The sequence below is a fragment of the Lonchura striata genome, chromosome 12, assembly GCF_046129695.1.
Source record: "Lonchura striata isolate bLonStr1 chromosome 12, bLonStr1.mat, whole genome shotgun sequence".
Taxonomy (NCBI): Eukaryota; Metazoa; Chordata; class Aves; order Passeriformes; family Estrildidae; genus Lonchura; species Lonchura striata.
This window is the reverse complement of record NC_134614.1, coordinates 6,417,453-6,443,144: the sequence shown is the minus strand read 5'-3', so window position 1 is coordinate 6,443,144 and position 25,692 is coordinate 6,417,453. Positions and strand designations below refer to the sequence as shown.

The 25,692-nt window shown below is 49.5% G+C and overlaps 1 protein-coding gene and 1 pseudogene across 1 annotated transcript; both read left to right on the top strand.

The window, feature by feature from the left end:
* Window positions 1–220: 220 nt before the first annotated feature.
* On the top strand, window positions 221–3,780 carry LOC144247020 (E3 ubiquitin-protein ligase PHF7-like; annotated as a pseudogene).
* Window positions 3,781–4,117: 337 nt separating this feature from the next.
* LOC144247019 (uncharacterized) lies at window positions 4,118–25,689 on the top strand. Its single transcript, XM_077786215.1, is given in 9 exon segments — window positions 4,118–4,241; window positions 23,198–23,288; window positions 23,375–23,476; window positions 23,782–23,883; window positions 23,960–24,177; window positions 24,180–24,315; window positions 24,530–24,643; window positions 24,778–24,896; window positions 25,043–25,689. Coding segments are annotated over 9 exon segments (1,653 nt in total).
* The last annotated feature ends 3 nt before the right edge of the window (window positions 25,690–25,692 follow it).

Below are 25,692 nucleotides of genomic sequence, written 5' to 3'. Positions count from 1 at the left end.
GAACAGCCAGAGTGGACTGCGGTGTTCCTCGAGGCGACGACGGGAGGAGAAGGCGGACAGGAGCAGGGCTCACGCAGGGCTCAGCAGGGACTAGTGCCCTCGTGGCTCTGGGCCTGTTCTGCAAACTCCCCACACTCTTCTGTCTCCCAGACAGAGAGAGAACCAGCACCTGGAGGAGACTGTGACCTTTCTGGAAAGGGACTCACCGCTGACGGCTGCCATGTGCGACAGCAAGCAGGAGGGCCCTGGTGCCAGGGAGCCAGGTGAGGGCAAAGCCGCCCTCCCAGAGCCGGGCCCAGGGGCTCCTGTGGCAGGCGTTGTGTGGGGCCCAGAGCAGAGGCAGGGGGAGGCAGGAGCTGCTCAGCCATGCCGCGGCTGGGAGCCTCCTTCCTCCCCAAGTGGGGCCCAGCTGGGTCAGGGGGCAGCTCTTGGGACACCCATGCCCACAATGGCCCCTGCTCTCCAAGGCCTCCAGCCCTGCCCATCAGCCAGGCAGGCAGGCAGGGACAGAGCAGCCCTTGGGGCCGATGCTGCTGCAGCCAAAGAGCCCCGCAGAGGTGCTCATGCCCGCTGCCATTGGCTCTGTGCCCTGCAGTGTGCATGCTGTGTCGCCGAGCAGAGGCTGATCCGGACATCTGCGGTGACAAACTGGAGAATAGCGGACTCTGTGCCCACGTGTTCTGCCTGGTGAGTGGCTCCGGGAGCTCCATCCACCATTGCAATGGGCAGTTCCTGCCCCTCTCTTCTCATCTGTTCCTCCCCTCTGCTGCAGTTTTTTGCCACTCTACTTTTTCGTCAAGAGAACAAACATGTTGGACTCATGGGATTTCTTCCTAGAGATATCCAAATTGCAGTGCGGCAGGCAGCACAAAAGGTGAGAGTCCGACACAAGCAGGGAGATTTGTGCCTGGTGAGGTTTGCCAGAGCTTAGCCCAGACACTTGGAAGGAAAGGCCTGCCCTTCCGGCCGGCTGTGGGACAAAGTCTGGCTCCCAGCAGCTGCACAGAGGCTCTGGCACAGGAGCCCCCCTCCTCCACCAGACGGCTCTGTGGGCTGAGACCCAGCAGCGGCCACATCCTGCGCCCTGCCCGGAGCGCTGGGGCTGCCTGGGGAGGCCCCGAGGCTGCTGCTGATGGGGCTGCTTGGCTCTTTCCAGCGCTGCTGCGTCTGTGGCCACAGCGGGGCAACCATCATGTGCTGCATGGAGGACTGTGACAGATGGTTCCACCTGCCGTGTGCCAAGGAGGGCGGCTGCGTCACACAGTATATTCCAGATTACAGGTACCTCCTCCCCACTCCTGGTCACCCCTGGCGGAAGATCCAACATTTCTCACTTTGCCCATCCATTTTCCTCCAGCTCCTTCTGCCCTGAGCACTGTCCCAAGCAGAACGTGGAGGCGACTCCAGAGCCGGGCACCAATTGTCTCATCTGCATGGAGCTAGTGGAGGATAGAAAGACTTTCAGAACCCTGGTGTGCCCAGCGTGCAGAAGGGCCTGGTTCCACAGGGACTGCATCCAGGTAGGAGCCCTCCCCTCAGCCCCAGGGCAAAGCAGGTGCTCAGCAGCACCAGGGCCTTGCTCACCCTGCTTCTGTTTGCCCTGCAGGGACAGGCCATGCGTGCTGGTGCTTTATATTTTCGGTGCCCCCTGTGCAGAGACCAGGAGGCATTCCCTGTTGAAATGATCATCCTGGGGATCCGAATCCCCTTCAGGTTGGTGTCCTTCTGCCTGCCTCACAGGACAGGAGCTGCAAGGACTGTGGACTGCCAGGACCTGCCCCAGCAGTCCTGTCCCTGCCCTGTCCTGTGAGTCTGGGCTTCAACTTCACGCACGCCTTGGAAAAGTACGGGACGAAGAGCAGGGACAACCTGTACCTCTGTGAGGGGAGGGCAGCAGAAACTCATCAGCTTTTCCTTTCTCCATCAGACTGCCAACATGGGAGGACAACGATGCCTACGTGGATCTAAGAGAGAGGCACAGCAGGTGCAATGCCAGGGATTGCCTTTACCCGGGAGGCAGGGAGGAGGCAGAGGAAGAGGGGTAAGTTGGGGAGCTGCACCTGAGGCTCTGCAGGGTAGCCGTGTCACTTCAAGGGCTCAAAGAGAAAAGAACTAGAAGAGCTTGGCCAGACAATTAATTTGTCCTCAGTGCCATAAACCCATTTGCTTCCCCAGGCCCTGGGAACTGCTCCTGTGCTCCTCCTGCGCTGCTGAGGGCACCCACAGGCGCTGCTCCGGCCTGAGAAACAGCATACAGAGCTGGGAGTGTGACAGCTGTGCTGGTCTTGAAACGGGTATGAGGCAAAGCACCCGGTGTCCCTGGGCTGGGGGCAGTGCCTAGGCTGGACCTGGCAGAGCCCGTCTGCTCCTGAAGGGCTGGGGTTCTGCTCTGGCCAGGCTTGCCTTGGGCCTGGGTGCTCTTTGACATTCCTGCTTGTCCTTACAGCCTCCAAGGATGAGCCAGAGCTCAGTGGCCCCAGCCCGACCAGTCAGTCAGGAGTGGAGCCTGCTCACGACTCCACAGAATCTGAGGCCATCAGCCCCAGCTCCCATGGCCCGGTGCCATCGGGGCTGGATCCCCAGGCTTCATCTGACGAGACCAGCAGCCGCAGCAGCCACCAACGCACAGCACGGCAGCAGTCTCTGCCATCTCCCTCGCTGGACACCAGCAGCCCCAGCAGAACAAGGTCAATGTACAGCAGCACCCCTGAGCTTGAGGACAGGGGCCATTCCAGACATGCTGGGCCCGGCCGCAGGCGCACCCGCTCCCACCAGCAAGGTCAGGACCCAGATGGACCAGTCCGATCGAGGAGTAGCTGTGATGGCAGCAGAAGGACAACACCAAGGACTGAGAGTCCCAGGCAAAGAGAGACACCTTCACAGGCATCCCTCAGATGCACCCGCTCCCACCAGCAAGATTGGGCCCTAAGTCCACCTGTCCGGTCCAGGAGTCGCCGTGACAGCAGCCAGAGGACAAGACCAAGGACTGAGACGCCCAGGCAAAGGGAGACATCGCCAGGGACGTCCCGCAGACACAGCCGCTCCCACCAGCAAGGTCAGGCCCTAAGTCCATCTGTCCGGTCCAGGAGTCGCCGTGACAGCAGCCACAGGACAGCATCAAGGAGTGAGACGCCCAGGCAAAGGGAGACATCGCCAGGGACGTCCCGCAGACACAGCCGCTCCCACCAGCAAGGTCAGGCCCTAAGTCCATCTGTCCGGTCCAGGAGTCGCCGTGACAGCAGCCACAGGACAGCATCAAGGACTGAGACGCCCAGGCAAAGGGAGACATCGCCAGGGACGTCCCGCAGACACAGCCGCTCCCACCAGCAAGGTCAGGCCCTAAGTCCACCTGTCCGGTCCAGGAGTCGCCGTGACAGCAGCCACAGGACAGCACCAAGGACTGAGTGGCCAAGGCAAAGGGATACTCCATCAGGGACATCCCCCAGACGCAGCCGCTCCCGCCTGCAGCGCCGGGCCTCGGATCAACCTCTCCGGTCCAGGAGTCGCCAGGACAGGAGCAGGAGGAGAGCAGCAAGCGCTGAGAGGCCCAGGCGCACGGGAACACTGTCAGAGAGTTCCCATAGGAGCAACCGCTCCCACCAGAGGCGTCGGGCCTCAACTGGGACCTCCAACAGCAGCACGTAGCCTCATCTATTCTTTCTAGTCCATCTGTTTGCTGCCAAAAGTGAAGGTGAGAACAGTCAATACAGAGACCTTGAGACTTGCAGGTCTGTGAGAAAACCGTATTAGCTCTTGACATTTCCACTGGCAGGAAAGTAGTCTTGTGCTAAATCCCTTGATTTCTGCCTTACCATGTATTAAGTGAAAAGTCACTTAAATGATGTAGCTAATGAAAAAGGACTTTTGTTCCGGCCTTTTGACTCCAAGCTGAGATGTTTCCCCACTGCTCACTCTTGTAAAGTGAACCTCTCCTTTATGGGCCTTGCATAGAGTTAGCGAGATATTCAGAGCAAGGTGGCTCCTTGGGAAGCTGTCTTTGGAAAAGATGTGCGCTGTTTTGCTATCCTTGAACAATCTCATTTCAATTTAAAAGACTTGTTTGGAGCTTCAAAGAACAAAACAGAAAAGATTGTGGAAATACCCTGGGACAAAGAGGATGTACAGGACCCTGCCCTCAGATGACCATTTGGGACCTTTGTCCGAGAACAACACATCTCAGGAGTCGAGCGCGTTCACGTTTTCCTTCTTTGGAGACACAGAGGAGCTGGGCATCAAAGAAGGTAACAGCAGGACCCTTCTCACAGTGCCATTTCTAATGAAGAGCTTCTGGCAGGCACTGTAGAGCATTGTGGTGTAAAGAAGGTCAGGACGCAGGAGATTTTCCACAGCAGAAGACAGTAAGTAGGCAGAAGCATTTTGATCTTCATTTCTGCTTGCCAAGGCTGTGGTACATGAATGAGAGGTAACTCATGCTTGCATCTGAGGAATTCTGAAAGGCATGCTTTGAGAAGGCATTGGGGATTTTACTGAGTGGTGAAAAACCTTGTTGTCATGCCCTGAATCTCGCAAACAGGGAGAAAGATGGCACACCGGTCATATCAAGTTTCAGAGAACCCAACAAGATTTTAAAGGAAATGTGTGTTAATGGAGAGGGAGGAGCAAGATCCTGGAGTTGACCGCAAGATCCACGAACATTCTCTTTGCTACTGAATTCTCTTCTTGGACCTATAGAAGAAGGAAACTGAACTACACATGATGGTTGGTATGTTCCAACCGTAGATAAAATGAGGCCTTATAAAAGAGGATGAAACAACATTAAATCAAGTCACAGTCCTGTAGGAGAGAAAATAAACCGTGTGAAGTTATCCAAAATATTTAAAAAAAAACAAAGCAACAACACAAAGCAACAAGCCCCACACAATTGTGCTGAATTCAGAAGGTATCCGGTGTCTTCTGATTGCAACAATAAAATGTTTAAGAATACAGCAGAGATCCCGAGAACAGAGAGGAAAATCCTGGAGCAGAGATGTAGCTCAGAAAATCTGGCAGAAGCAGATTCTGTCCTTCCTACATCTGTCTTCTCCACTGTAAGTATTTGTCTTGAAAGGAGGAATTCTTCCTGACAAGTGGAGGAATAATCTGGATGTGGCTTTGTTTCTTTTTCGGTGCTGTTATTGCAGAGTCTTGCAGACTCAGAACAATAAAGCCGGTAAAAGTCGCATGGCAAGAGGATTCACGTTTCCAAGACGGCAGCTCTGAGGGTGATGATGAGCCTGAGACGTGAGACGCTGAAACGGACCAAGAAATGCAAGTTCCGTTTCTATTTGCTGTCTACTTGGCTGTAGTAGTTGGATGCTGTGGGAATATTAATAGCAGCACTCAGGGAATGGGAAACTGAGATTGCACACCTCTGAGCAGTGAAAGTCATCTTGGAAAACCATTTGTGCTGCCCAGAGTCAAAACTCCCAGCAGCCCATGTGATGTGAAGTTGAATATGAAAAGAGAGACATTGAGCACAAGAAATTAACGGGCTCATTTTGGTTTGACCAACTCCAAACTGAGTTTGGTCAGAAACCAAAGACACAGTCAGTTTGCTGTTAAGAAGTTTATTTTTTTTTCTAGAAGGCTCTATTTGGTTACTAGGGAATAAAGCTTTTCACTCTATACCATTTCTCTGAAGCACTGCAGTTTTAACTTGTGTTCATGGAATTTGATAGTACAATTTTGGATGCTAAAATCCCTTTGTACTTGTCTAGGTTTGTTTCTTTACCACGCACAGAAAGTGCTAGAGTTGTCTTCTTCTTTGAAGATGATGAATGCCTAAGAGGTACGACAGAATTTCTTCACCCCCTTTTGTATTTTTTTAAACTCTTCATGGAATTCTGTAAGGAGGAAAAAATGCTGCCTGCCTAGGAATGTTTCCTAGTCAAATTTTGGCATCCTTACTTGTGCTCAAAATTATGGCAGAATCCCGTGAGAAAGTCCTGGTAAAATAAAGGCCAAGCAGATTTCTGGCTTTCTTCTCTTTCAGGTAATTGCCTAATAGGAATCTGGACTTTCAGAGCTTACCAAAACATTAGCCCCTTGACAGTTTACCTAGACATTTTGGATCCTTTCAGGTATTTTTATCACCTTTAACTTTTTCCTGTCTTTCTGGAGTTACCATTAGGAATTCTGTGTTCTTGTCACCCACATAGGTCCCTGTCGTGCTTTGTCCTAATGAATCTGGGAGTTTCTCTTCTGAATCCTGGGGATTTTCTATTTAGAAACAAAGAAAACAACAACCAAAGGAAACATATGGAGTCCCGTCCCCAAAAATTGCAGAGGCCTGCAAAACAATTGCTTGTTATATGTTTTGTAAAATAGTCTTAAGACACGCTTAAATGGTGTGCATTTCTCAAGACTGATTCAATAACGCAGCAGAAATGTATTGCTGTGTTCATACAGTTCGTGCCCAGCACTCTTCCAACCTGTCTGATTTGCAGGGGGTCTTAAAGTGGAGAGCTCAGTCCTAAGCAGGCCCCAGTTCTGGGGGAAGATGTGTGATCCTGGTGCTGAGCTTCTAATGTAACAGTGGCTATTTCACTGCAATTTAGACTGCAGCATGCTGAGGAAAACTGCTGCTGCCTTTCATTGTCCCGCAGACAACAGGCTGCTGGAGGGAACATTTCTGTTGGGAGACAACGTCTGTTGGGGGGCATGAGAACAGGAAGAATGTGAAGAATTGACTCCTGACTTTATTGCTGAGTTGCCCATGATGGTTAGAAGCAGCAGCACAATCGAAAATGTTTAAGCCTATTAATTGGTTCTTTTTTTTGCACAGAGGGCCCAAAGTTATTTTGTAGATCAGTAGAGTTCAGTGAAGAAAAAGGGTTGGGAAGACCAATGTAGATTATTGCTTGAGGTGAGTATGTAACATCTGTTCCCTGGGAACTGTAGGTGAAAGCTGAGCACGGGTAGGGAATGCAGGTATGAATGGGCGTGCAGAATTAATTCAGGACCTGGAGAAGAGCCTGCAACTTTGCAACTCCCCAGGAACAAAAGTGTTTTAGTGTACCGGTGTGTATAACATCATGTTGTGTTGTCCAGGCAGGTAAACCACTACATCTTTGTATGTTACAGGAGCAGCTAATTAACTGTACGTAAAGGATATATTTAAGAGAAGGAGTGAATTTAGAGACTTCGCCTAATAGTGGATTCAGAAAATTCTCTGAAGAATTTGTTAGATTTTGATTATTTTCCAGAAAGCCAAAGGAAGCTTAAGGATACGAAATAGAAAGTGTAAGGAAAGCAATAAACTCTTTACTGAATAGAAATGTGCCACGTTTGTTCCTTGAAGAAGTGGTCAAACAATGTTACTACCAAAATCCTTTCAAAGATCTAAGAGGAAAAAAAATTGGCAAATCCTGTTCGGCAGTGTTTCCGAGCTGGGGCTGATGGTCTTGGGTGCTGGGGAGCCACGGGAAGGCTCCAGTCCTGACTGTCCAGCCAGGCCGGGGCCATTGAGCTCCGGCTCATCCCTGGCGGCTCTAAAGGCAAGCAGGAATGTCAAAGGCGCCCCAGAGCCGGGCCAGGGCACACCTGGGCACTGGCCCCGGCTCTCCAGGAGCAGACGGGCTCTGCCAAGCCCGACCTGGGCACTGCCCCCAGCCCAGGGACACGCGGGTGCTTTGCCCAGAGCCGTGCCCATAGCAGCAGAGCTGTCACACCCCAGCTGGCTGTGGTGGGTGTGAGGCTCCAGCAGTGCCCGTGGGTGGGCTGGGCAGAGAATCAGCAGCAGCACAGGAGCTGGTGGCAGCGCTTGGGGAAGCACAGGGGTCAGCCTCTGCACGGCGACACAGCATGCACACTGCAGGGCACAGAGCCAGTGGCAGCGGGCATGAGCACCTCTGCGGGGCTCTTTGGCTGCAGCAGCATCGGCCCCAAGGGCTGCTCTGTCCCTGCCTGCCTGCCTGGCTGATGGGCAGGGCTGGAGGCCTTGGAGAGCAGGGGCCATTGTGGGCACGGGTGTCCCAAGAGCTGCCCCCTGACCCAGCTGGGCCCCACTTGGGGAAGAAGGAGGCTCCCAGCCGCGGCATGGCTGAGCAGCTCCTGCCTCCCCCTGCCTCTGCTCTGGGCCCCACACAACGCCTGCCACAGGAGCCCCTGGGCCCGGCTCTGGGAGGGCGGCTTTGCCCTCACCTGGCTCCCTGGCACCAGGGCCCTCCTGCTTGCTGTCGCACATGGCAGCCGTCAGCGGTGAGTCCCTGTCCAGAAAGGTCACAGTCTCCTCCAGGTGCTGGTTCTCTCTCTGTCTGGGAGACAGAAGAGTGTGGGGAGTTTGCAGAACAGGCCCAGAGCCACAAGGGCACTACTCCCTGCTGAGCCCTGCTCCTGTCCGCCTTCTCCTCCGGTCAGTAGCAGAGGTCTTCATCATGCATTCATTGGATGTGATCCGAACCAAAGAGTAAGTTCAATTTCCGGAAGAGTAATATCAGGTACTTCACTTCTCTAAGTTTAATTTATAGCAGAAAATAAATATATATCGTTATTTCATGGTTACTTTTACACTATACATAGAGCTTCCACTTTAATATTTGTGGAAAGCCAATAAGCCAATATTATAATATGTTTGTCTAACAGATGGCTAAAGGATCAGCATGAATTTGCAGAATTACTTCTTTTATTAAGTGCTTACTACAGAACAGTGATAGAATGGAAGATTTCTTTTACTGACTCATGGCTAAGTACTCAGCTTCCTTTATGTGGAGAATTTGAGGGATAGCTGTACCAAATCCAATCCCATTATTAAATTCATGGCACTAGACAAAGGAATACCTGACTGCTTTTTAAGAGTTGAACATACTTGCAAAATAATGATGGCAAACCCTTCTAATGTCAAAACACTGAGTAGGTCACTGTCATGTTTCCTCTGATATAGTTGAGATTAATGTGCAGATTAAGATTCAGTATGTTTTCTTTAGTCTTCCCTTTTATGCCCTTTATCTTTTGGCACACCATTTTCCTTTCAACTCTATGGCTTCCCTCTGGTGTTTTAAATCAGGTGTAATATTTTGCTATTTCGTGGTGCCACTCCCTCGATCTACTGAAGAGGGCCAAGCAATGCCGGTCTGTCGGCAGGTCCCAGGCGTCGCTCCTGCCGGCGGCCCCGGGGCAGGAGCGGCCCCGGCAGTGCCACGGCAGGGCTTCCCTCAGGTGTCGGCACTGCCAGCCCGGTTCTGCCGGGGCGCTCCGGCAGTGCCATGGCAGGGCTTCCCTCAGGTGTCGGCACTGCCAGCCCGGCTCTGCCGGGGCGCTCCGGCAGTGCCACGGCAGGGCTTCCCTCAGGTGTCGGCACTGCCAGCCCTGCTCTGCCGGGGCGCTCCGGTAGTGCCACGGCGCACGGCAGCTCTGGCCCTGCAGCCTCGGCCAGCAGCAAGATCTGCGGGCCGGGACCCCGCAGGTCCCATTCCTGATGAAGAAAGGATGTCCTGTAACGCTTGAGCTTTGCACACTTTCAAACCTGATCAACAAGAAGAGACATTTAACGTGTGCCGCACATGGCAGTATGCAAGCTCGGAGTGATGGTCAGGTGTTAGAAAAGCAAAGTACTTGTTGCTAGAATGGTCTTTGAAGACTCAGGGCTGGGCACGTTTCACTGATCTCAGACCCAGAGGGAAGCTGACAAAGCTTGGGAAGAAGGACGCCCACTGATTGTGGACGCAAAGGATGCACAATTTAGGGGCCATAAGGACATCTGTTAGAACTGCCAAGATAAGGAAAACACTCCTAAAGTCAACTCAGCAAACATGCTGAAATCAGCTCCAGCTGGGTAAAAAAGTGTGCTGTTTGCAGGCAACAGGACTTTGGCACCCAAATTACCCTGGGCCTGGCCGTGGGATGGTTCCGGTCGCCAGAACACACAAAAAGATGTCTCAGTGCAAGTGCTGGGCATTGTGCTTCAAGAACCCAGATGAAAAATCTGGTGAGGCTGTGCTGGATTCTCGTGTGGTATCTACCCCTTCTCTCTTCTTCTTCTCAACACATATTGTAAGCCTGACTAAAAAACCCTAGTTCGAGCCATGCTCACTGCCTTATTCTCAAAACTTGCAGCTGACTTAGAGGTTTAGTACCTTACAGAGCGGGTTTGAGGCTCTGGAGCTGGAGGGACAGACAAGTGATGAAGTGGGCAAGAGTCCTTCTGGAGCAGAGGGGGCACCTAGGGTAAGACAGCCAACACCATGTGTCGTGGCCACCTCTGTTCCGAAGGAAGGCAGGGTCCTTGCAGGCCCTTCCAAAAGCGTCTCAAGGGAAGCTTTCCATCTCGCCTGCCCTGTTTCCTTGACTTTATCTGAATCTTTCTCTCAAAGAAAGACAGTGTGAAATGCAAAGTTGTGTTTTGTGTCAGGTAAATAAATGTAACCTGTGTAATTGTAATTGAGAAATGTGTGGAACACAGCCATGGGACAGTTATAAAGATGAGTTCTAATAAACGACTGAGAAAAGCATGGAAAAAGACTTGTGAACCAATCTTTTGCTTGCAAATAACAATGATAAGTCTGTGGGATTCCTTAAAATCAGAAGGTTTTGGGCACATTGCAAAAGGCAGGCCTCAGAGACACCAGGATGGTGATTAGAGCTACGCAGTAGCTATAAGATTTGTCAGCAGAAAAATTATACAAGAAGTAGAAAGAAAGAACAAATAGAACAATAGTCTGTGTATTAACACTTGGATAGAATAACTTCCTAAGTTGCAGAAAAGTATATCTGGTGAGATATTAGGAAGGTCTAAGCTTAATAACGGAGCTCTGTGCATTGTATCTTGAGGCTTACAAGCAAGTATTGTATTCAAAATGAGCAAGCATTGTTTTAACTAAAGGTACGTGTGCTTGTAGTGATTGCATAGAACTACTGTCAATATGCTTTTGCTTTGTGTGACTGGTCAAAATGTTTATAAAGTAAGTTGTAAAATTAAGTTCTTGGTCTGTTGCCTGGATGTGAGCTGCTGGCATCTTCCCACTGTCAAAACCATGTAATGAGACTGATGCTAAAAAATAAACAGCTCGAGACACATACCACAGCAGTCCCATCCTATTTCTGACTTGTATATAGCCCCCGGCCGGCGATAAATGCTGCTCCTCTGTGAGGACGGTGGTTAGACTAGTGGAATAAAAAAGAAGAAGATTGTGGACGACTCCGTCGCCAGAGGCCCAGGTTGTTAATAGGAAGAATGGTTCATCCCCTTCGTTGTCTGTAGCTGATATCCTTGTAAGTACTAAGCAGCAAATTTAGGGGCTCCTGGGCAATTTATCTAAAACAGAATGGAACGTCTTTTACTGGCTTGAGACAATTTTACAGAATAAAGGATGTTCAGATATCTCAAAACATGAACTAAAAGACTTATTAATCTGGGTAAAGGTGAATACTCAAAATATAGACTTGAATTCTGCTTTTACCTTTGCTTTTTGGGACCAGATAAACTGGAAAATTTACCATCTGGTCTCTCTTAAAAAAGAAGAAACTTTGGTCAAACGAATGACTGTCTCCAGAGCTTTAATGGAAAGTTTCAAACCGTATGATTGTGGCAAAGACTTTCTTGAGCACTAAAACAGGACACCTCGTTCTGAAACTTTAATTCTGAGTGGTGCTGGGTCTTTGCCCTCCTCTGGGGGGGTGCCGGGTTTTGTTTGGGGTTCCTTCCCTTCTCCTGGCCTGTCCAGGCAGTGTGAAAAACACCCCGAACCCCGGGAAGGCGGAATCCAATCAGCTTCCAGCTTCAGTCGTGTCCTCTGTTTCTTACGGAATTCCCTGCGTCACTGATGCTGTCACCGGGCATCCTCCCATCCCTCCAAGAAATCATCCACCCCTGGGACTCCCGGGAGAGCATTCGGGATTTTTGTTGTGCTCTGAGAATCTGGAGGGTCTGCGATCATGTTCTGGGGAGGCTGGGAGTCTAATGGGTCCGGGAGATGAGAGTTTGGGGAAGCTTTGCAAAAGAGTGGCTGCTGTTTCTGTGCCTCACTTCTCTTCCAAGCAGGCTGCGGCCGTGCCTCATTCAGAAGTGTTGCAGGCAGGGCTTGCCTAGGGGGGCTCTGGATCCGCTCTGCCTGGCCAGGGGGCTGTGGGAGTCACCTCTGCCACAGTTTCCCCTTCCCAAGAGGTTACTCCCTCAGATCGGGCTCAGACGGACAGATTGCTTTACAGTTTGGACTCTTTTCCTGTTAATTCTTCCCCCATGCCCCTTCCAGGGTTTTTGCCACTTGTAACCCCTCAGCCTCCAGTTGTAGCTGGAGGGGGGCTTTGGATATGGCTCTGCCTGCGGGGGAGCGGGCAGGAGGGCGGACGGAGGTGACAGGCGGCAGCCAGGGGCTGGGCAGGGCAGGGATGGCTCTGTCCAGAGAGATGGATGGGGTGGAGGCGGGAGAGCTTAGGGAAGTTTCTGTGGAGATACAGACAGATCGTTTGGAAGCCTTGAAGGCTGTCTCATTTGCTGTTGGGGGGAAAAAAGCATGTCAAATTTGCAGTTTGGAACTGAGAGTTCTCCAGCTGCAGGCGGGGATATGGAGTGGAACTTGTAACAGTTCATTGCAAAGTGTCACAAATACAAATTAGAGATTTGCAGCTCGAGAGCAGCCCAATTTGTATGAATCTGAACGGATCCAATTTAGTGAATTGAGACATGATGTAGCAGGCTCTGGCTTTTTTCTGGGAATGATACAACACATTCTGTGGCCGCTACCTCCAGCGGAGGGAGGGACGTTGGGAATGTGGAGCTCTCCTCCTCCACCCTTCCTGGCAGGGCTCCTGGGGGGGCTTGATGCTACCACAACACTACTGCCAAGAACTTGGAGCTTCTTGGCAGGGTTCCTGGGACAGCTGATTGTTGTAACAACACTACCTGTTCTTCTGGGTCAGACACAGGAGTGATGAGAGGGAAAAACAAAACAGGGTCTAAATCAGAGGTAAACCTTCCACTGCAACTATCTAATTGGTCTAATATTAGTCAAAATTTAGAAAAAAAAATTGGACTCAAATAAACAACTCCTTGCCTTACCAGTAAGGTATGGTCGTAATGATGTAAACCCAGGATATGAAACTTTCTCACCATGATATAAAAGAACTCTGTCAGGCTTTGAAAGACAGTGGGTTCTCTTCTCCTTATTTTAACAATGTGTTGAAAAGTATATTTAATTTTTATGATTTAGGCCCTGCTGATTATTGAAACGTGGCTTCCTCGATCTTAACCAATTCACAATATCTCTTATGGGAATTACAATGAAAAAAACTTCTTAATAAGTTGGTTAAAAATATGAAAACTCTCCTTATTTGTCCTAGTTTAGGACAAATTTAAGGAAAACCCTCTGGGAGGAGCCCCCAGAAAACAAACCCACACGGCCCCTCTCCACCCACCTGGTTCAGGAAAAAATTTTCTCTGAGAGAAGGGGAAAAGAACCTGTTTATTCAATGAACAAAGCACTCCCCAGCACCAAAAAAAATTAACGAAACCAGAAGAAAACAAAACTCTTTCATGACTCTGAAGAGATGAATAAATCCAGAAAGTCTTTCCTGGGAGTGGTCGCCCGAGTCTGGACGCTGGGGATTGCTCTCCAGCACTGGGGATGGCTGCTGCAGATCACAAAATGCAGGCTTCCGGTGTTTCTTGGTGTTTCCCAGATCCCAGTCTGGAGCAGGTTGGATGGTATTCAGGAAGAGGAAAGGAAAAGAAACAGTCTAGGGAAAGAATTGGACTGCTTAGCTAAACTGATTAGGTAGCAAAGGCGAAAGCAGAAGCAAGCTGTTATGTTTTGACATTGGCACAACGCTAGTGCCCCCATGAAAATGTAATTTCTAAATTGAATGCTATGAAATGGAATTGAAAATACAGCAAAGCAGGCTTAAGGTTAATAACAGAAAAAAAACTTTATTAAGCTACTACTATAAAAGAAAGAAAGGAAAGAAAAAAAATATAAACACAGATCAAAATGAAAACTTTGCAAAGCATTCTTTTTCTTACTATTTAACTCTAACATATTACAGTGAGACACAATCTGGACTTTAATTAGGTTTCTACTTTCTAGACAATTGATATTTAGTTTCTTGAGGGAGACAGGAGTCTCTCTTGTGCTACAGATTTCTAAAGAAACACAGCTGCCACATCCTGTGCTTTTATGTTACCCATGGCACTGCCTGGAGAAAAAAAGTTTGCCATGGTGACCCTTCTCTTTTTTATGTACAGTGCTTTCACCACCAATGCATGGATGGACAGACTGCTTTTAGGATTTTTTCTTTTAAGGATGTCTTGCTAAGAAGGGAGAAAACAACAGTTTAGTTTTTTATTTTTTGGGACTACAGTCCCCCCCCTTCCCATTTTCTCCGGGGGCTGAGGGTCTAAGAACAGAGATTTTCTTTTTTTTTTTTTTTTTTTTCTTTGAGGACACGAGGCACTACTACAAACTCCTTAATTTTTTTTTTGTTCACTCCACTTTTGGTTTTTTTTAGCTGAAGTAGGTTTCTTGACTTTGCTCTGGCATCTTTTTAAAATATAGTTTTTCTTGAAAAAGAAGATTGGTTTAGTTTGTGGTCAATATGGAAAAGACTAGCTAAAAGCTACTCTTTGTCCTTCTCTTATTTAGAATTTCTTTTTTCAACATCTCAGGGTCTAAGGTGCCTTTATTTTTCTTTTTTAAACTGAGGAGGGGGGGAAAAAAATTATAAAGCTTTCATTTTTTGAGGAAGGGTTAAAAGTCTGGACTCCCAGGATGGCTTGACGCCCAGACTCTGGCGGCTCCCACGCGACTGGGAACTTTGTGGCCCCCCGCTCTTCCTTTCCCGCGGTGAACTGCTGATAAAACTGCTGTTGTCTCTTTCTTTCTCCCTTTTGGGAGAGAAACTCTGGGGAGGGGAACGGAGACATCTTAGATTTTATTCACTTTTCTCTCTGCAGGAGGTCAGCCCAGTTCCAGTCCTTCCACCCTTGGGCCTACCTCAGTCAGGCCATGGGCCTTCCCCTTCCCCGCCCAGCCACGGGCTAGGCAGGGGAGAGGCTGCACTGCACGCTGACTGGAACTAAAGAGAGCCAGTTCTCCTGGGAATTTTGCTTTTAACCCCTCTGTGTTCTCAGAGGCGTGTCTACCTTCAATTGGTCAACATCTAAATTGACTTCTTTCTTCTGGAAAAATTTTTTTTCCATGTCAAACCACGACACAAGCAAGCAAGCAAGCAAGCAAAAGCAAGCCAGTCAGCACTAGCCTTTTCTAGACAGAAGACCATGAGGGGAGGTGAACCCACGGCTGATAACAAGGCAAAACAAACCTTCACTTTCAGAGTCAGTTCTGAAAGCACAGAACATAATATCAAACATAAACAGAACACACGATTGGAGATACAAACACTGTAACGTCACCCTAGGACATTCCACCCCTTATCTCCATATCTTCAACATCACCTAAAAACTCCATCAAGTTAAAACTTGTATCTTTCACTTACTCATACCTTTGACACTTACACATTTCCTTCTATTTCACTTGCTCAAACCTTTGTCACTTACACATTTCCTTCTTTCTCATGTCTGTGTGTTTTCATGTACAGACATTGGCAGTAACATCCAGCAGTTATATTTGCTCAATAGTTTCACCCCACAATCAGATCTCTCTGAGGTACACATCGTGTTGTTCCATCTCTTTGCATTATCCACCATGTACAACCTGGTCCCTGAGCAAAGACAATCCCACAAATGGGTTTGTCTGTATTCGAGGCAGAATTGATCCACACTGATTTCCCTAACAAACCTCTGACATGTGCCACTGGGACTTTATCTCCATCTACTATATTCAGGGGCTCAGACTGGGCAGGACGTGCTCGATTGGTGGAACCTCGGCTGTTAACTAACCAGGTGGCCTTTGCTAAATGTTGCTCCCAATTTTTGAAAGATCCCCCACCCAATGCTTTTAAGGTGGTTTTTAACAGTCCATTGTACCTCTCCACTTTGCCTGCAGCTGGTGCATGGTAGGGGATGTGGCACACCCGCTCAATGCCATGTTCCCTAGCCCAGCTGTTGATAATGCTATTCTTGAAATGAGTCCCATTATCTGACTCAATCCTCTCAGGGGTGCTATGCCTCCAAAGGACCTGCTTTTCAAGGCCCAGGATGGTGTTACGGGCTGTAGCATGAGACACAGGGTAGGTTTCCAACCATCCAGTGGTGGCTTCCACCACGGTGAGCACGTAGCGCTTGCCTTGGTGTGTCTGAGGCAGTGTGATTTAGTCAATCTGCCAGGCCTCCCCATACTTGTACTTGGACCACCGCCCACCATACCACAGGGGCTTCACCCGCTTGGCCTATTTGATGGTAGCACACGTCTCACAGTCATGGATCACCTGAGAAATACTGTCCATGGTGAGATCCACCCCTCAGTCTCGTGCCCACTTAGAGGTGGCACCTCTATCCTGACTGCCTGAGGCATCATGGGCCCATCGTGCTAGGAACAACTCTCCCTTGTGTTCCCAATTGAGGTCTATCTTTGACATCCCTGTCTTTGCAGCCTGATCTACCTGCTGCTCTTCATTAGCTCTACTTCTGGGGACATGGGCATCTACATGGCGAACCTTCACAGGTAGCTTCTCTACCCGGGTAGTGATATCTTTCCACTCTTCAGCAGCCCAAATTGGTTTTCCTCTATGCTGCAAGTTAACCTCTTTCCACCTCTCTAGCCACCCCCACAGAGCATTGGCTACCATCCATGAATCAGTGTAGAGGTAGAGCTTTGGCCACTTCTCCCTTTCTGCAATGTCTAGGGCCAGTTGAACGGCTTTGAGTTCAGCAAACAGGCTTGATTCACCTTCTCCTTCAGTGGCCTCTGCAACCCATCGTGTCGGACTCCATACAGTTGCTTTCCACTTCTGATTCATCCCTACAATGCAACAGGAACCGTCGGTGAAGAGAGAGTAGCGTGTTTCTTCTGCTGGCAGTTGGTTGTATGGTGGAGCTTCTTCAGCCCATGTCACTGGTTTTTCTTCTTCATCTGTGACACCAAAACTTTCACCTTCGGGCCAATTTGTAATTACTTCCAAAATCCCAGGGCGATTCAGTTTACCAATATGGGCGCGCTGCGTTATGAGAGCAATCCACTTGCTCCATGTAGCACTGGTGGCATGGTGGGTGGAGGGAACCTTTCCTCTGAACATCCACCCCAGCACCAGTAGTCGGGGTGCCAGGAGGATTTGTGCTTCTGTGCCAATCACCTCTGAGGTGGCCTGGACTCCCTTGGCCACTCAGGATTTCTCACACCTGCGTCTACTCCTGGGTCAGAGGTCTCATCGGCCCCTCTAGAAACCTCAGCCCTCATTCTAGAGAGACTGCAGACTGTATAGAGAAAGCTTACCAGATTAAACACCAGGAAGATGGTCTCTTTAACAGTCAGGGGAAACGGAGCATTCTCTAATAGGAAGGTAACAAATTCAGAGTAGAAGAAGGAAAGCAAAGGCTGAAAAGCCTCATCCCCTACTTTCCCTCTAACAAACTGGCTGCACAACCATAACCATGAACCATACATTCCAGAAACAGACTTCGGCACCTTTATAAACCCCCTGGAAGCCATTACACCCAAGCCCAGCCCGATGGATATTCTGATCAGTGCCCTGCTACTGCAAAACCTACGTATTAGGGAAAATACCAGAGCTATTCCTGGATAAAAAAATAAACCTAGGGACCATAGAGGGATTAAGATCTCAAAAAACCCTAGGGTCCAGAGACACATGCAGGCCTTCACCCCAAGAGACACTATGAATTCAAACAACATAACCAGTAACTGCTCCATACCAACACAAAGTAATTGGAACAAAAATATGATTAATACAGGGTTTTTCCCACTCTCTCGAGCCACAATTTGGGTGCCAAAATATTTGTCCTAGTTTAGGGCAAATTTGGGGAAAACCCTCTGGGAGGAGCCCCCAGAAAACAAACCCACACAGCCCCTCCCCACCCACTTGGTTCAGGGAAAAAATTTTCTCTGCGAGAAGTGGAAAAGAACCTGTTTATTCAACAAACAAAGCACTTCCCAGCACCAAAAAAAATTAACAACTCCAGATGACAACAAAACTCTTTCACCACTCTGAAGAGATGAACAAATCCAGAAAGTCTTTCCTGAGAGTGGTTGCCCAGGTCTGGACGCTGGGGATAGCCCTCCAGCACTGGGGATGGCTGCTGCAGATCACAAAATGCAGGCTTCCGGTGTTTCTTGGTGTTTCCCAGATTCCAGTCTGGAGCAGGCTAGATGGTATTCAGGAAGAGGAAAGGAAAAGAAACAGTCCAGGGAAAGAATTGGACTGCTTTGCTAAACTGATTAGGTAGCAAAGGCAAAAGCAGAAGCAAGCAAAGCAAGCAAGCCAAGCAAGCAAGCGAGCGAGCAAAAGCAAGCCAGCCAGCACTAGCCTTTTCTAGACAGCAGACCATGGGGGGAGGTGAACCCACGGCTGATAACAAGGCAAAACAAACCTTCACTTTCAGAGTCAGTTCTGAAAGCACAGAACATAATATCAAATCATAAACAGAACACACGATTGGAGATACAAACACCATAACGTCACCCCAAGACATTATGGGAACATAGATATTGCCCAACTAGCAGGTGATCCACCTTTCCATAGACCAGAAAATCAGGCAGCGGAATTGCCTCAGCCTGTGCTCACCGATATTAAAGATGCTGCTAGAAAAGCTTTGTTTTCAGTTGAGCCAGCTGGTACCCATGTAAATGCTTATACTACTATCAGACAAGGTCAATTGGAACCTTTTGGCTCTTCCTTAGATAGATTAACCCAAGCTGTTGAAGAACAGTGTCCAGATGAACAAGCTCATTCCTGTTTTATCCAAAACCTTGCTTTTGTCTCATTCTACGAAGAATGTAGAAAAATTATTTTAACTTTACCTGATCAGCCTCCAACTGTAACACAGATGCTAACAGCTTGCAGTAAACCCACTTCTCCACAACATCTTGCTAATGTGCAAGTTAATGCTTTTGGAAAGCAAATTACAGAATCTCAAGAAAAGTTAGGAAAAACATTGGGAGGTAATTTGGCTAAAGCTTTTGGAGAAAATTTGGGACAACAAATGGAAAAGCTCGAAAAGGTCCTGGAAAAGCAAACAAAAAAATTTTTGAAAAATCTGTTGGTACTGTACAGTTGGACTCTGATAAAAAGACTTGTTGTTTTGCTTGTGGGACTTGCTAGTGTTGTTACTGAAATCCAAAATGCTGGACTTGAAATTTCTATAACCAAAATTCAAGAAATTTCACCCTGGAAGTATCTGGGATGGAAGATGGCTGAAAAAACAATTACACCTCAAAGGATACCGCTCCAGATCAGTGTCAACAATCTACAAGATTTACAACAACTTCGAGGAGAAATCAATTGGGTTAAACCTGTTTTGGGAATTACCAATGATGAACTGGGTCCGCTTTTTGATTTGCTGAGAGGAAGTTGTGACATCAACTCTCCTTGAACTCTTAACTCGTGCAGAAGCTCGTGCAGCTCTTGACAAGGTCATGGAAGCTCTCCAAAGACGACAAGCTCATCGCTGTGTTCCAGAAAAGCCTTTCCTTTTTGCCATTTTGGGAGAAAAAATGCAACTTTGTCGTCTCATTTTCCAATGGGATCCTTCTTAGAGAGATCCTTTGTTGATAATAGAATGGATTTTTTCTGCCCTACAGGTGTCCTAAGACTATTTTTACAGTTTTAGAGATGATAGCACAAATTGTAATTAAGGCCAGAACAAGATTGTTAACTTTAGCAGGTCGAGAATTTGCAGTTATCTATTTACTACTGAAAAGAGATTATCTTGATTGGGCAATGCAAAATTCTGATGATTTACAATATGCATTATTAAATTTCCCAGGTATTTGTTCTGTTCATTACCCAGCTCACAAATTATTACAACCAAAATTGAGTTTTAGAGAAAAACCTATATTAAGTGAAGAACCATTAGATGCAATAACTCTCTTCACTGATGGATCAGGCAAATGTCACAAATCGGTAATAACTTGGTTGAACCGAACAACTAAAGCTTGGGAATCAGATGTCCAAATAGAATTATCTCCTCAGGTTGTTGATCTTGCTGCTGTGGTTTGGGCTTTTCAGCTCTTTCCACAACCTTTTAATTTAATTACAGATTCTGCTTATGCTGCTAATGTGGTTAAAAGAATAGAAGGATCAGTTTTAAAGGATGTTTGTAATGATATATCATTGGCTTTCACGTCTTTACACAACTTTGCAATATAGAACTAATCCATATTTTTTTCTGTTATTAAGCTTGGGCCTGCTTTGCTCTGTTCTCTATTGCATTTCACAGCATTCAATTGAGAGATTGCATTTTCATGGGGGCACTGGCATTGTGCCAGTGTCAAACCATGACAGGGATAAAGTACTTTTTACAAAACATTTCTTTTATATTGCAGTAGTGCTTTAAACTTAATTTTAAAAACAATAGTTTTTATATAGTAAAGGAAATGCAGTAAAAACAGCTTGTATTGAAGTAATATCTAAAGCTCCTAAATTTGTTAGAAATGTAATTTAACAATAAATTTCCAACCTCCCAGTCTGGAAAAGACAAACTGTATGACCACAGAGAGTGGAAAGAGCAGCTCCTCTTCCTGACAAATTCAGGGTGGGATTGCCCCTTCTGTATTTGCACTCCCAGGCTCCCTTCAAGGGTGGGATCTGCTTAAGTCCAGTCCCATAGAGTAGAGAAAATCATTCATTCTTGAAAACTCCACTATTGCTTTGATAGTCTGTTTTAAAGGTCCGTTTTACTTTTTTTCTTCTGGTAGATAATGAATTTAAACTGTAGCAGAGAGCTCTGAAGGAATTGTTTCCTGTATCTGATTTCTGAAACTGTACAAGTCTCTGTATTTGCTCAGGTCCTGCTGATCTTCTCCACTGTGATGAATCTACACAGGACTCTTTCAAGCTTGCCATGCTGGTGTGGCAGCCTTTGCACCTTGGCAGAACCTGCCAACTGATGCTGGCAGGTAGCACTTGATCTACCTTGCACTTGAATTGACAAATACTTAAGTTTTCTTTGGTTTGGTAATTGTTTTGGTTTTTTTTTTTTTTTTTAAATTTTAGATTTTGCAGCTTTATAATTTTACAGAACAATGACATTTAATTTTCTAGATACAAAACCAATTGTGATAAAGTCACACTGAAAAATCTTTTGTCTTGGGAGAGAAGCAAAGATAAAGTGGCAAAGTATACTGGCTTTAAAAAGCTTCTCTTCCTATTCTTGGAAAGCAATTGGACTTCTTTCCATCTCCCCTGAACTTCCTGTTCTTCATCAGTAACCTCCCAACAGATAATGGTTGTCCTTATATCCTTTCAAAATCTCCCCCTCTCTATCATGGGCAGGAGGCTGGAATTCTTTTCTTTTCTGACCTCAGATAAAAGTCTTGGGACATGACAGTGAGAAATACAGAAGGCAATTGTTAGAGGGCTGTTTTGGGGTCTAATAACTACACTGGGCACTGTTATTTTAAGCTTCTGAGTTGTAACAAAACAACATTCAAAGGAAGAACTGTCAAATGTGGAGACAAAACTGTCCTGAGGATGAGTGTGAGGGTGGTTAATGTCTGTCTCCTCCGGGCACTTCAGCTGACCATTGAAATGTGCTTTGTGTTTATTCAGCGGTGTCACCATTGCTAATTTTCTTCCTTCATTGAGGATTCGGGCATGGCAATGCCCCTGTAACAAAGCAGTGCCTTCACTTTCATCCTAGTTGTCTCCAGAGAGGTCTTGAGGAAAATGTTCACCTGAAGCAGGTTTTGAATTTCTCCAGTGCAAGAGAATCCATGTGGATGTGACACTTTAGTCAGAGAAAGAGAAGCCAGATAAACTTTCCAAGGTGCTGTTGTGGGGAGTTTTGAGATGGCTGAGAGAAAGACTAAAAACAACCTTGCAGCTGGTGTTTTGAACAGTTGTTTTCTCATCAGATGTTTAGCAAAGGGTGTCTTGTGAATTAGCCAATGGTGTCAGGGGTTGCTGATTAAATGACTAATCAGGTCCACCTGTAATAGAACGGTGTATAAAATAATGGGTTTCTAATAAACTCGGATTAACCTTCTGAAGAGACCTAGAGTCCATGTGTGGCCTCAGTTCCACTCCTAACTCAATGCACAATCTCTGGGGGACTGCCCCCTGCCAGGGGCAGGAGCAGAGATTTCCCTTGGCCGGGGCTGGAGCCCTGGAGTGGCAGTGCCTGAACAGCACCTTACTGCCAAAAGTACCAGCCTCGATGGCTGCCCCAGGGCGTGGCATTTGGCCCTGCACTTGCTGCAGGAGTCCCTGCCTGGGTTCCCTCCTGGCCAAACCTTCACACCCATCTCAGAACCTGGGCAGTTACCAAGGGGGCCGCCTCAAGTGGTTGCCAGGGACCTGAGGCCATGGCTGCCCCAATTTTGGCTGCACGATGCTGATGTCAGAGTGGCCATTGTGACCCGTGCAAGCAAGGTCACAAAAGGGAAGGCTGGGCTCAGGCCGCGTGTCAGTGCGACCTGACCACTGGAGGAGAAGGCAGGGCAGGGACGCTGCTGCTCAGGGACCAGCGGAGCCCCACAGCTCGGGGCTCTGGGCCTGTGCTGCAGGCTCCCCTGCCTTTCCCTGCCCAGAATCAGCAGAGGAACAGCCAGAGCGGACTGCGGTGTTCCTCGAGGCGACGACGGGAGGAGAAGGCGGACAGGAGTAGGGCTCACGCAGGGCTCAGCAGGGACTAGTGCCCTCGTGGCTCTGGGCCTGTTCTGCAAACTCCCCACACTCTTCTGTCTCCCAGACAGAGAGAGAACCAGCACCTGGAGGAGACTGTGACCTTTCTGGACAGGGACTCACCGCTGATGGCTGCCATGTGCGACAGCAAGCAGGAGGGCCCTGGTGCCAGGGAGCCAGGTGAGGGCAAAGCCGCCCTCCCAGAGCCGGGGCCAGGGGCTCCTGTGGCAGGCGTTGTGTGGGGCCCAGAGCAGAGGCAGGGGGAGGCAGGAGCTGCTCAGCCATGCCGCGGCTGGGAGCCTCCTTCCTCCCCAAGTGGGGCCCAGCTGGGCCAGGGGGCAGCTCTTGGGACACCCATGCCCACAATGGCCCCTGCTCTCCAAGGCCTCCAGCCCTGCCCATCAGCCAGGCAGGCAGGCAGGGACAGAGCAGCCCTTGGGGCCGATGCTGCTGCAGCCAAAGAGCCCGCAGAGGTGCTCATGCCCGCTGCCATTGGCTCTGTGCCCTGCAGTGTGCATGCTGTGTCGCCGAGCAGAGGCTGATCCGGACATCTGCGGTGACAAACTGGAGAAGGGCGGACTCTGTGCCCACGTGTTCTGCCTGTTGAGTGGCTCCGGGAGCTCCATCCACCATTGCAATGGGCAGTTCCTGCCCCTCTCTCCTCATCTGCTCCTCCTCTCTGCTGCAGTTCTTTGCCACTCTACTTTTTCCTCAAGACAACGACCATGTTGGACTCATGGGATTTCTTCCTAGAGATATCCAAATTGCAGTGTGGAGGGCAGCACAAAAGGTGAGTGTCCCATGCAAGCAGGGAGATTTGTGCCAGGTGAGGTTTGCCAGAGCTTAGCCCAGACACTTGGAAGGAAAGGCCTGCCCTTCTGGCCGGATGTGGGACAAAGTCTGGCTCCCAGCAGCTGCACAGAGGCTCTGGCACAGGAGCCCCCCTCCTCCACCAGACGGCTCTGTGGGCTGAGACCCAGCAGCGGCCACATCCTGCACCCTGCCCGGAGCGCTGGGGCTGCCTGGGGAGGCCCCGAAGCTGCTGCTGATGGGGCTGCTTGGCTCTTTCCAGCGCTGCTGCGTCTGTGGCCACAGCGGGGCAACCATCATGTGCTGCATGGAGGACTGTGACAGATGGTTCCACCTGCCCTGTGCCAAGGAGGGCAGCTGCGTCACACAGTATATTCCATATTACAGGTACCTCCTCCCCACTCCGGGTCACCCCTGGCAGAAGATCCAACATTTCTCACTTTGCCCATCCATTTTCCTCCAGCTCCTTCTGCCCTGTGCACCGTCCAAAGCAGGACATTGAGGCAACTCCAGAGCCAGGCACCGATTGTCTCATCTGCATGGAGCCAGTGGAGGATAGAAAGACTTTCAGAACCCTGGTGTGCCCAGTGTGCAAAAGGGCCTGGTTCCACAGGGACTGCATCCAGGTAGGAGCCCTCCCCTCAGCCCCAGGGCAAAGCAGGTGCTCAGCAGCACCAGGGCCTTGCTCACCCTGCTTCTGTTTGCCCTGCAGGGACAGGCCATGCGTTCTGGTGCTTTATACTTCCAGTGCCCCCTGTGCAGAGACCAGGAGGCATTCCCTGTCGAAATGTTCATCCTGGGGATCCGAATCCCCTTCAGGTTGGTGTCCTTCTGCCTGCCGCACAGGACAGGAGCTGCAAGGTCTGTGCTCTGCCAGGCCCTGCCATACCAGTCCTGTCCCTGCCCTGTCCTGTGAGTCTGGGCTTTAGCTTCACGCACGCCTTGGAAAAGTACGGGACAAAGAGCAGGGACAACCTGTACCTCCATGAGGGGAGGGCAGCAGAAACTCATCAGCTTTTCCTTTCTCCATCAGACAGCCAACATGGGAGGACAACCATGCCTATGCGTACCTAGGAGAGAGGCACAGGAGGTGCAATGCCAGGGATTGCCTTTACCTGGGAGGCAGGGAGGAGGCAGAGGAAGAGGGGTAAGTTGGGGAGCTGCACCTGAGGCTCTGCAGGGTAGCCGTGTCACTTCAAGGGCTCAAAGAGAAAAGAACTAGAAGAGCTTGGCCGGACAATCACTTTGTCCTCAGTGCCATAAACCCATTTGCTTCCCCAGGCCCTGGGAACTGCTCCTGTGCTCCTCCTGCGCTGCTGAGGGCACCCACAGGCGCTGCTCCGGCCTGAAAAACAGCATACAGAGCTGGGAGTGTGACAGCTGTGCTGGTCTTGAAACGGGTAAGAGGCAAAGCACCCGGTGTCCCTGGGCTGGGGGCAGTGCCCAGGCTGTGCTTGGCAGAGCCCGTCTGCTCCTGAAGGGTTCTGCTCTGGCCAGGCTTGCCTTGGGCCTGGGTGCTCTTTGACATTCCTGCTTGTCCTTACAGCCTCCAGGAATGAGCCAGAGCTCAATGGCCCCAGCCCGACCAATCAGTCAGGACTGGAGCCTGCTCACGGCTCCACAGAATCTGAGGCCATCAGCCCCAGCTCCCATGGCCCGGTGCCATCGGGGCTGGATCCCCAGGCTTCATCCGCAGAGACCAGCAGCCGCAGCAGGCAGCAACACACAGCACGGCAGCAGTCTCTGCCATCTCCCTCACTGGACACCAGCAGCCCCAGCAGAACAAGGTCAATGTACAGCAGCACCCCTGAGCTTGAGAACAGGGGACATTCCAGACATGCTGGGCCTGGCCGCGGGCACACCCCCTCCCGCCAGCAAAATCGGGCCCCAGATGGACCAGTCCGATCGAGGAGTCGCTGTGACATGTGCAGCATGACAAGACCAAGGACTGAGAGGCCCAGGCAAAGGGATACTCCGTCAGGGACGTCCCCCAGACGCAGCCGCTCCCACCTGCAGCGCAGAGCCTCAGATCAACCTCTCCGGTCCAGGAGTCGCCAGGACAGGAGCAGGAGGAGAGCAGCAAGCTCTGAGAGGCCCAGGCGCACGGGAACACCGTCAGAGAGTTCCCGTAGGAGCAACCGCTCCCACCAGAGGCATCGGGCCTCAACTGGGACCTCCAACAGCAGCACGTAGCCT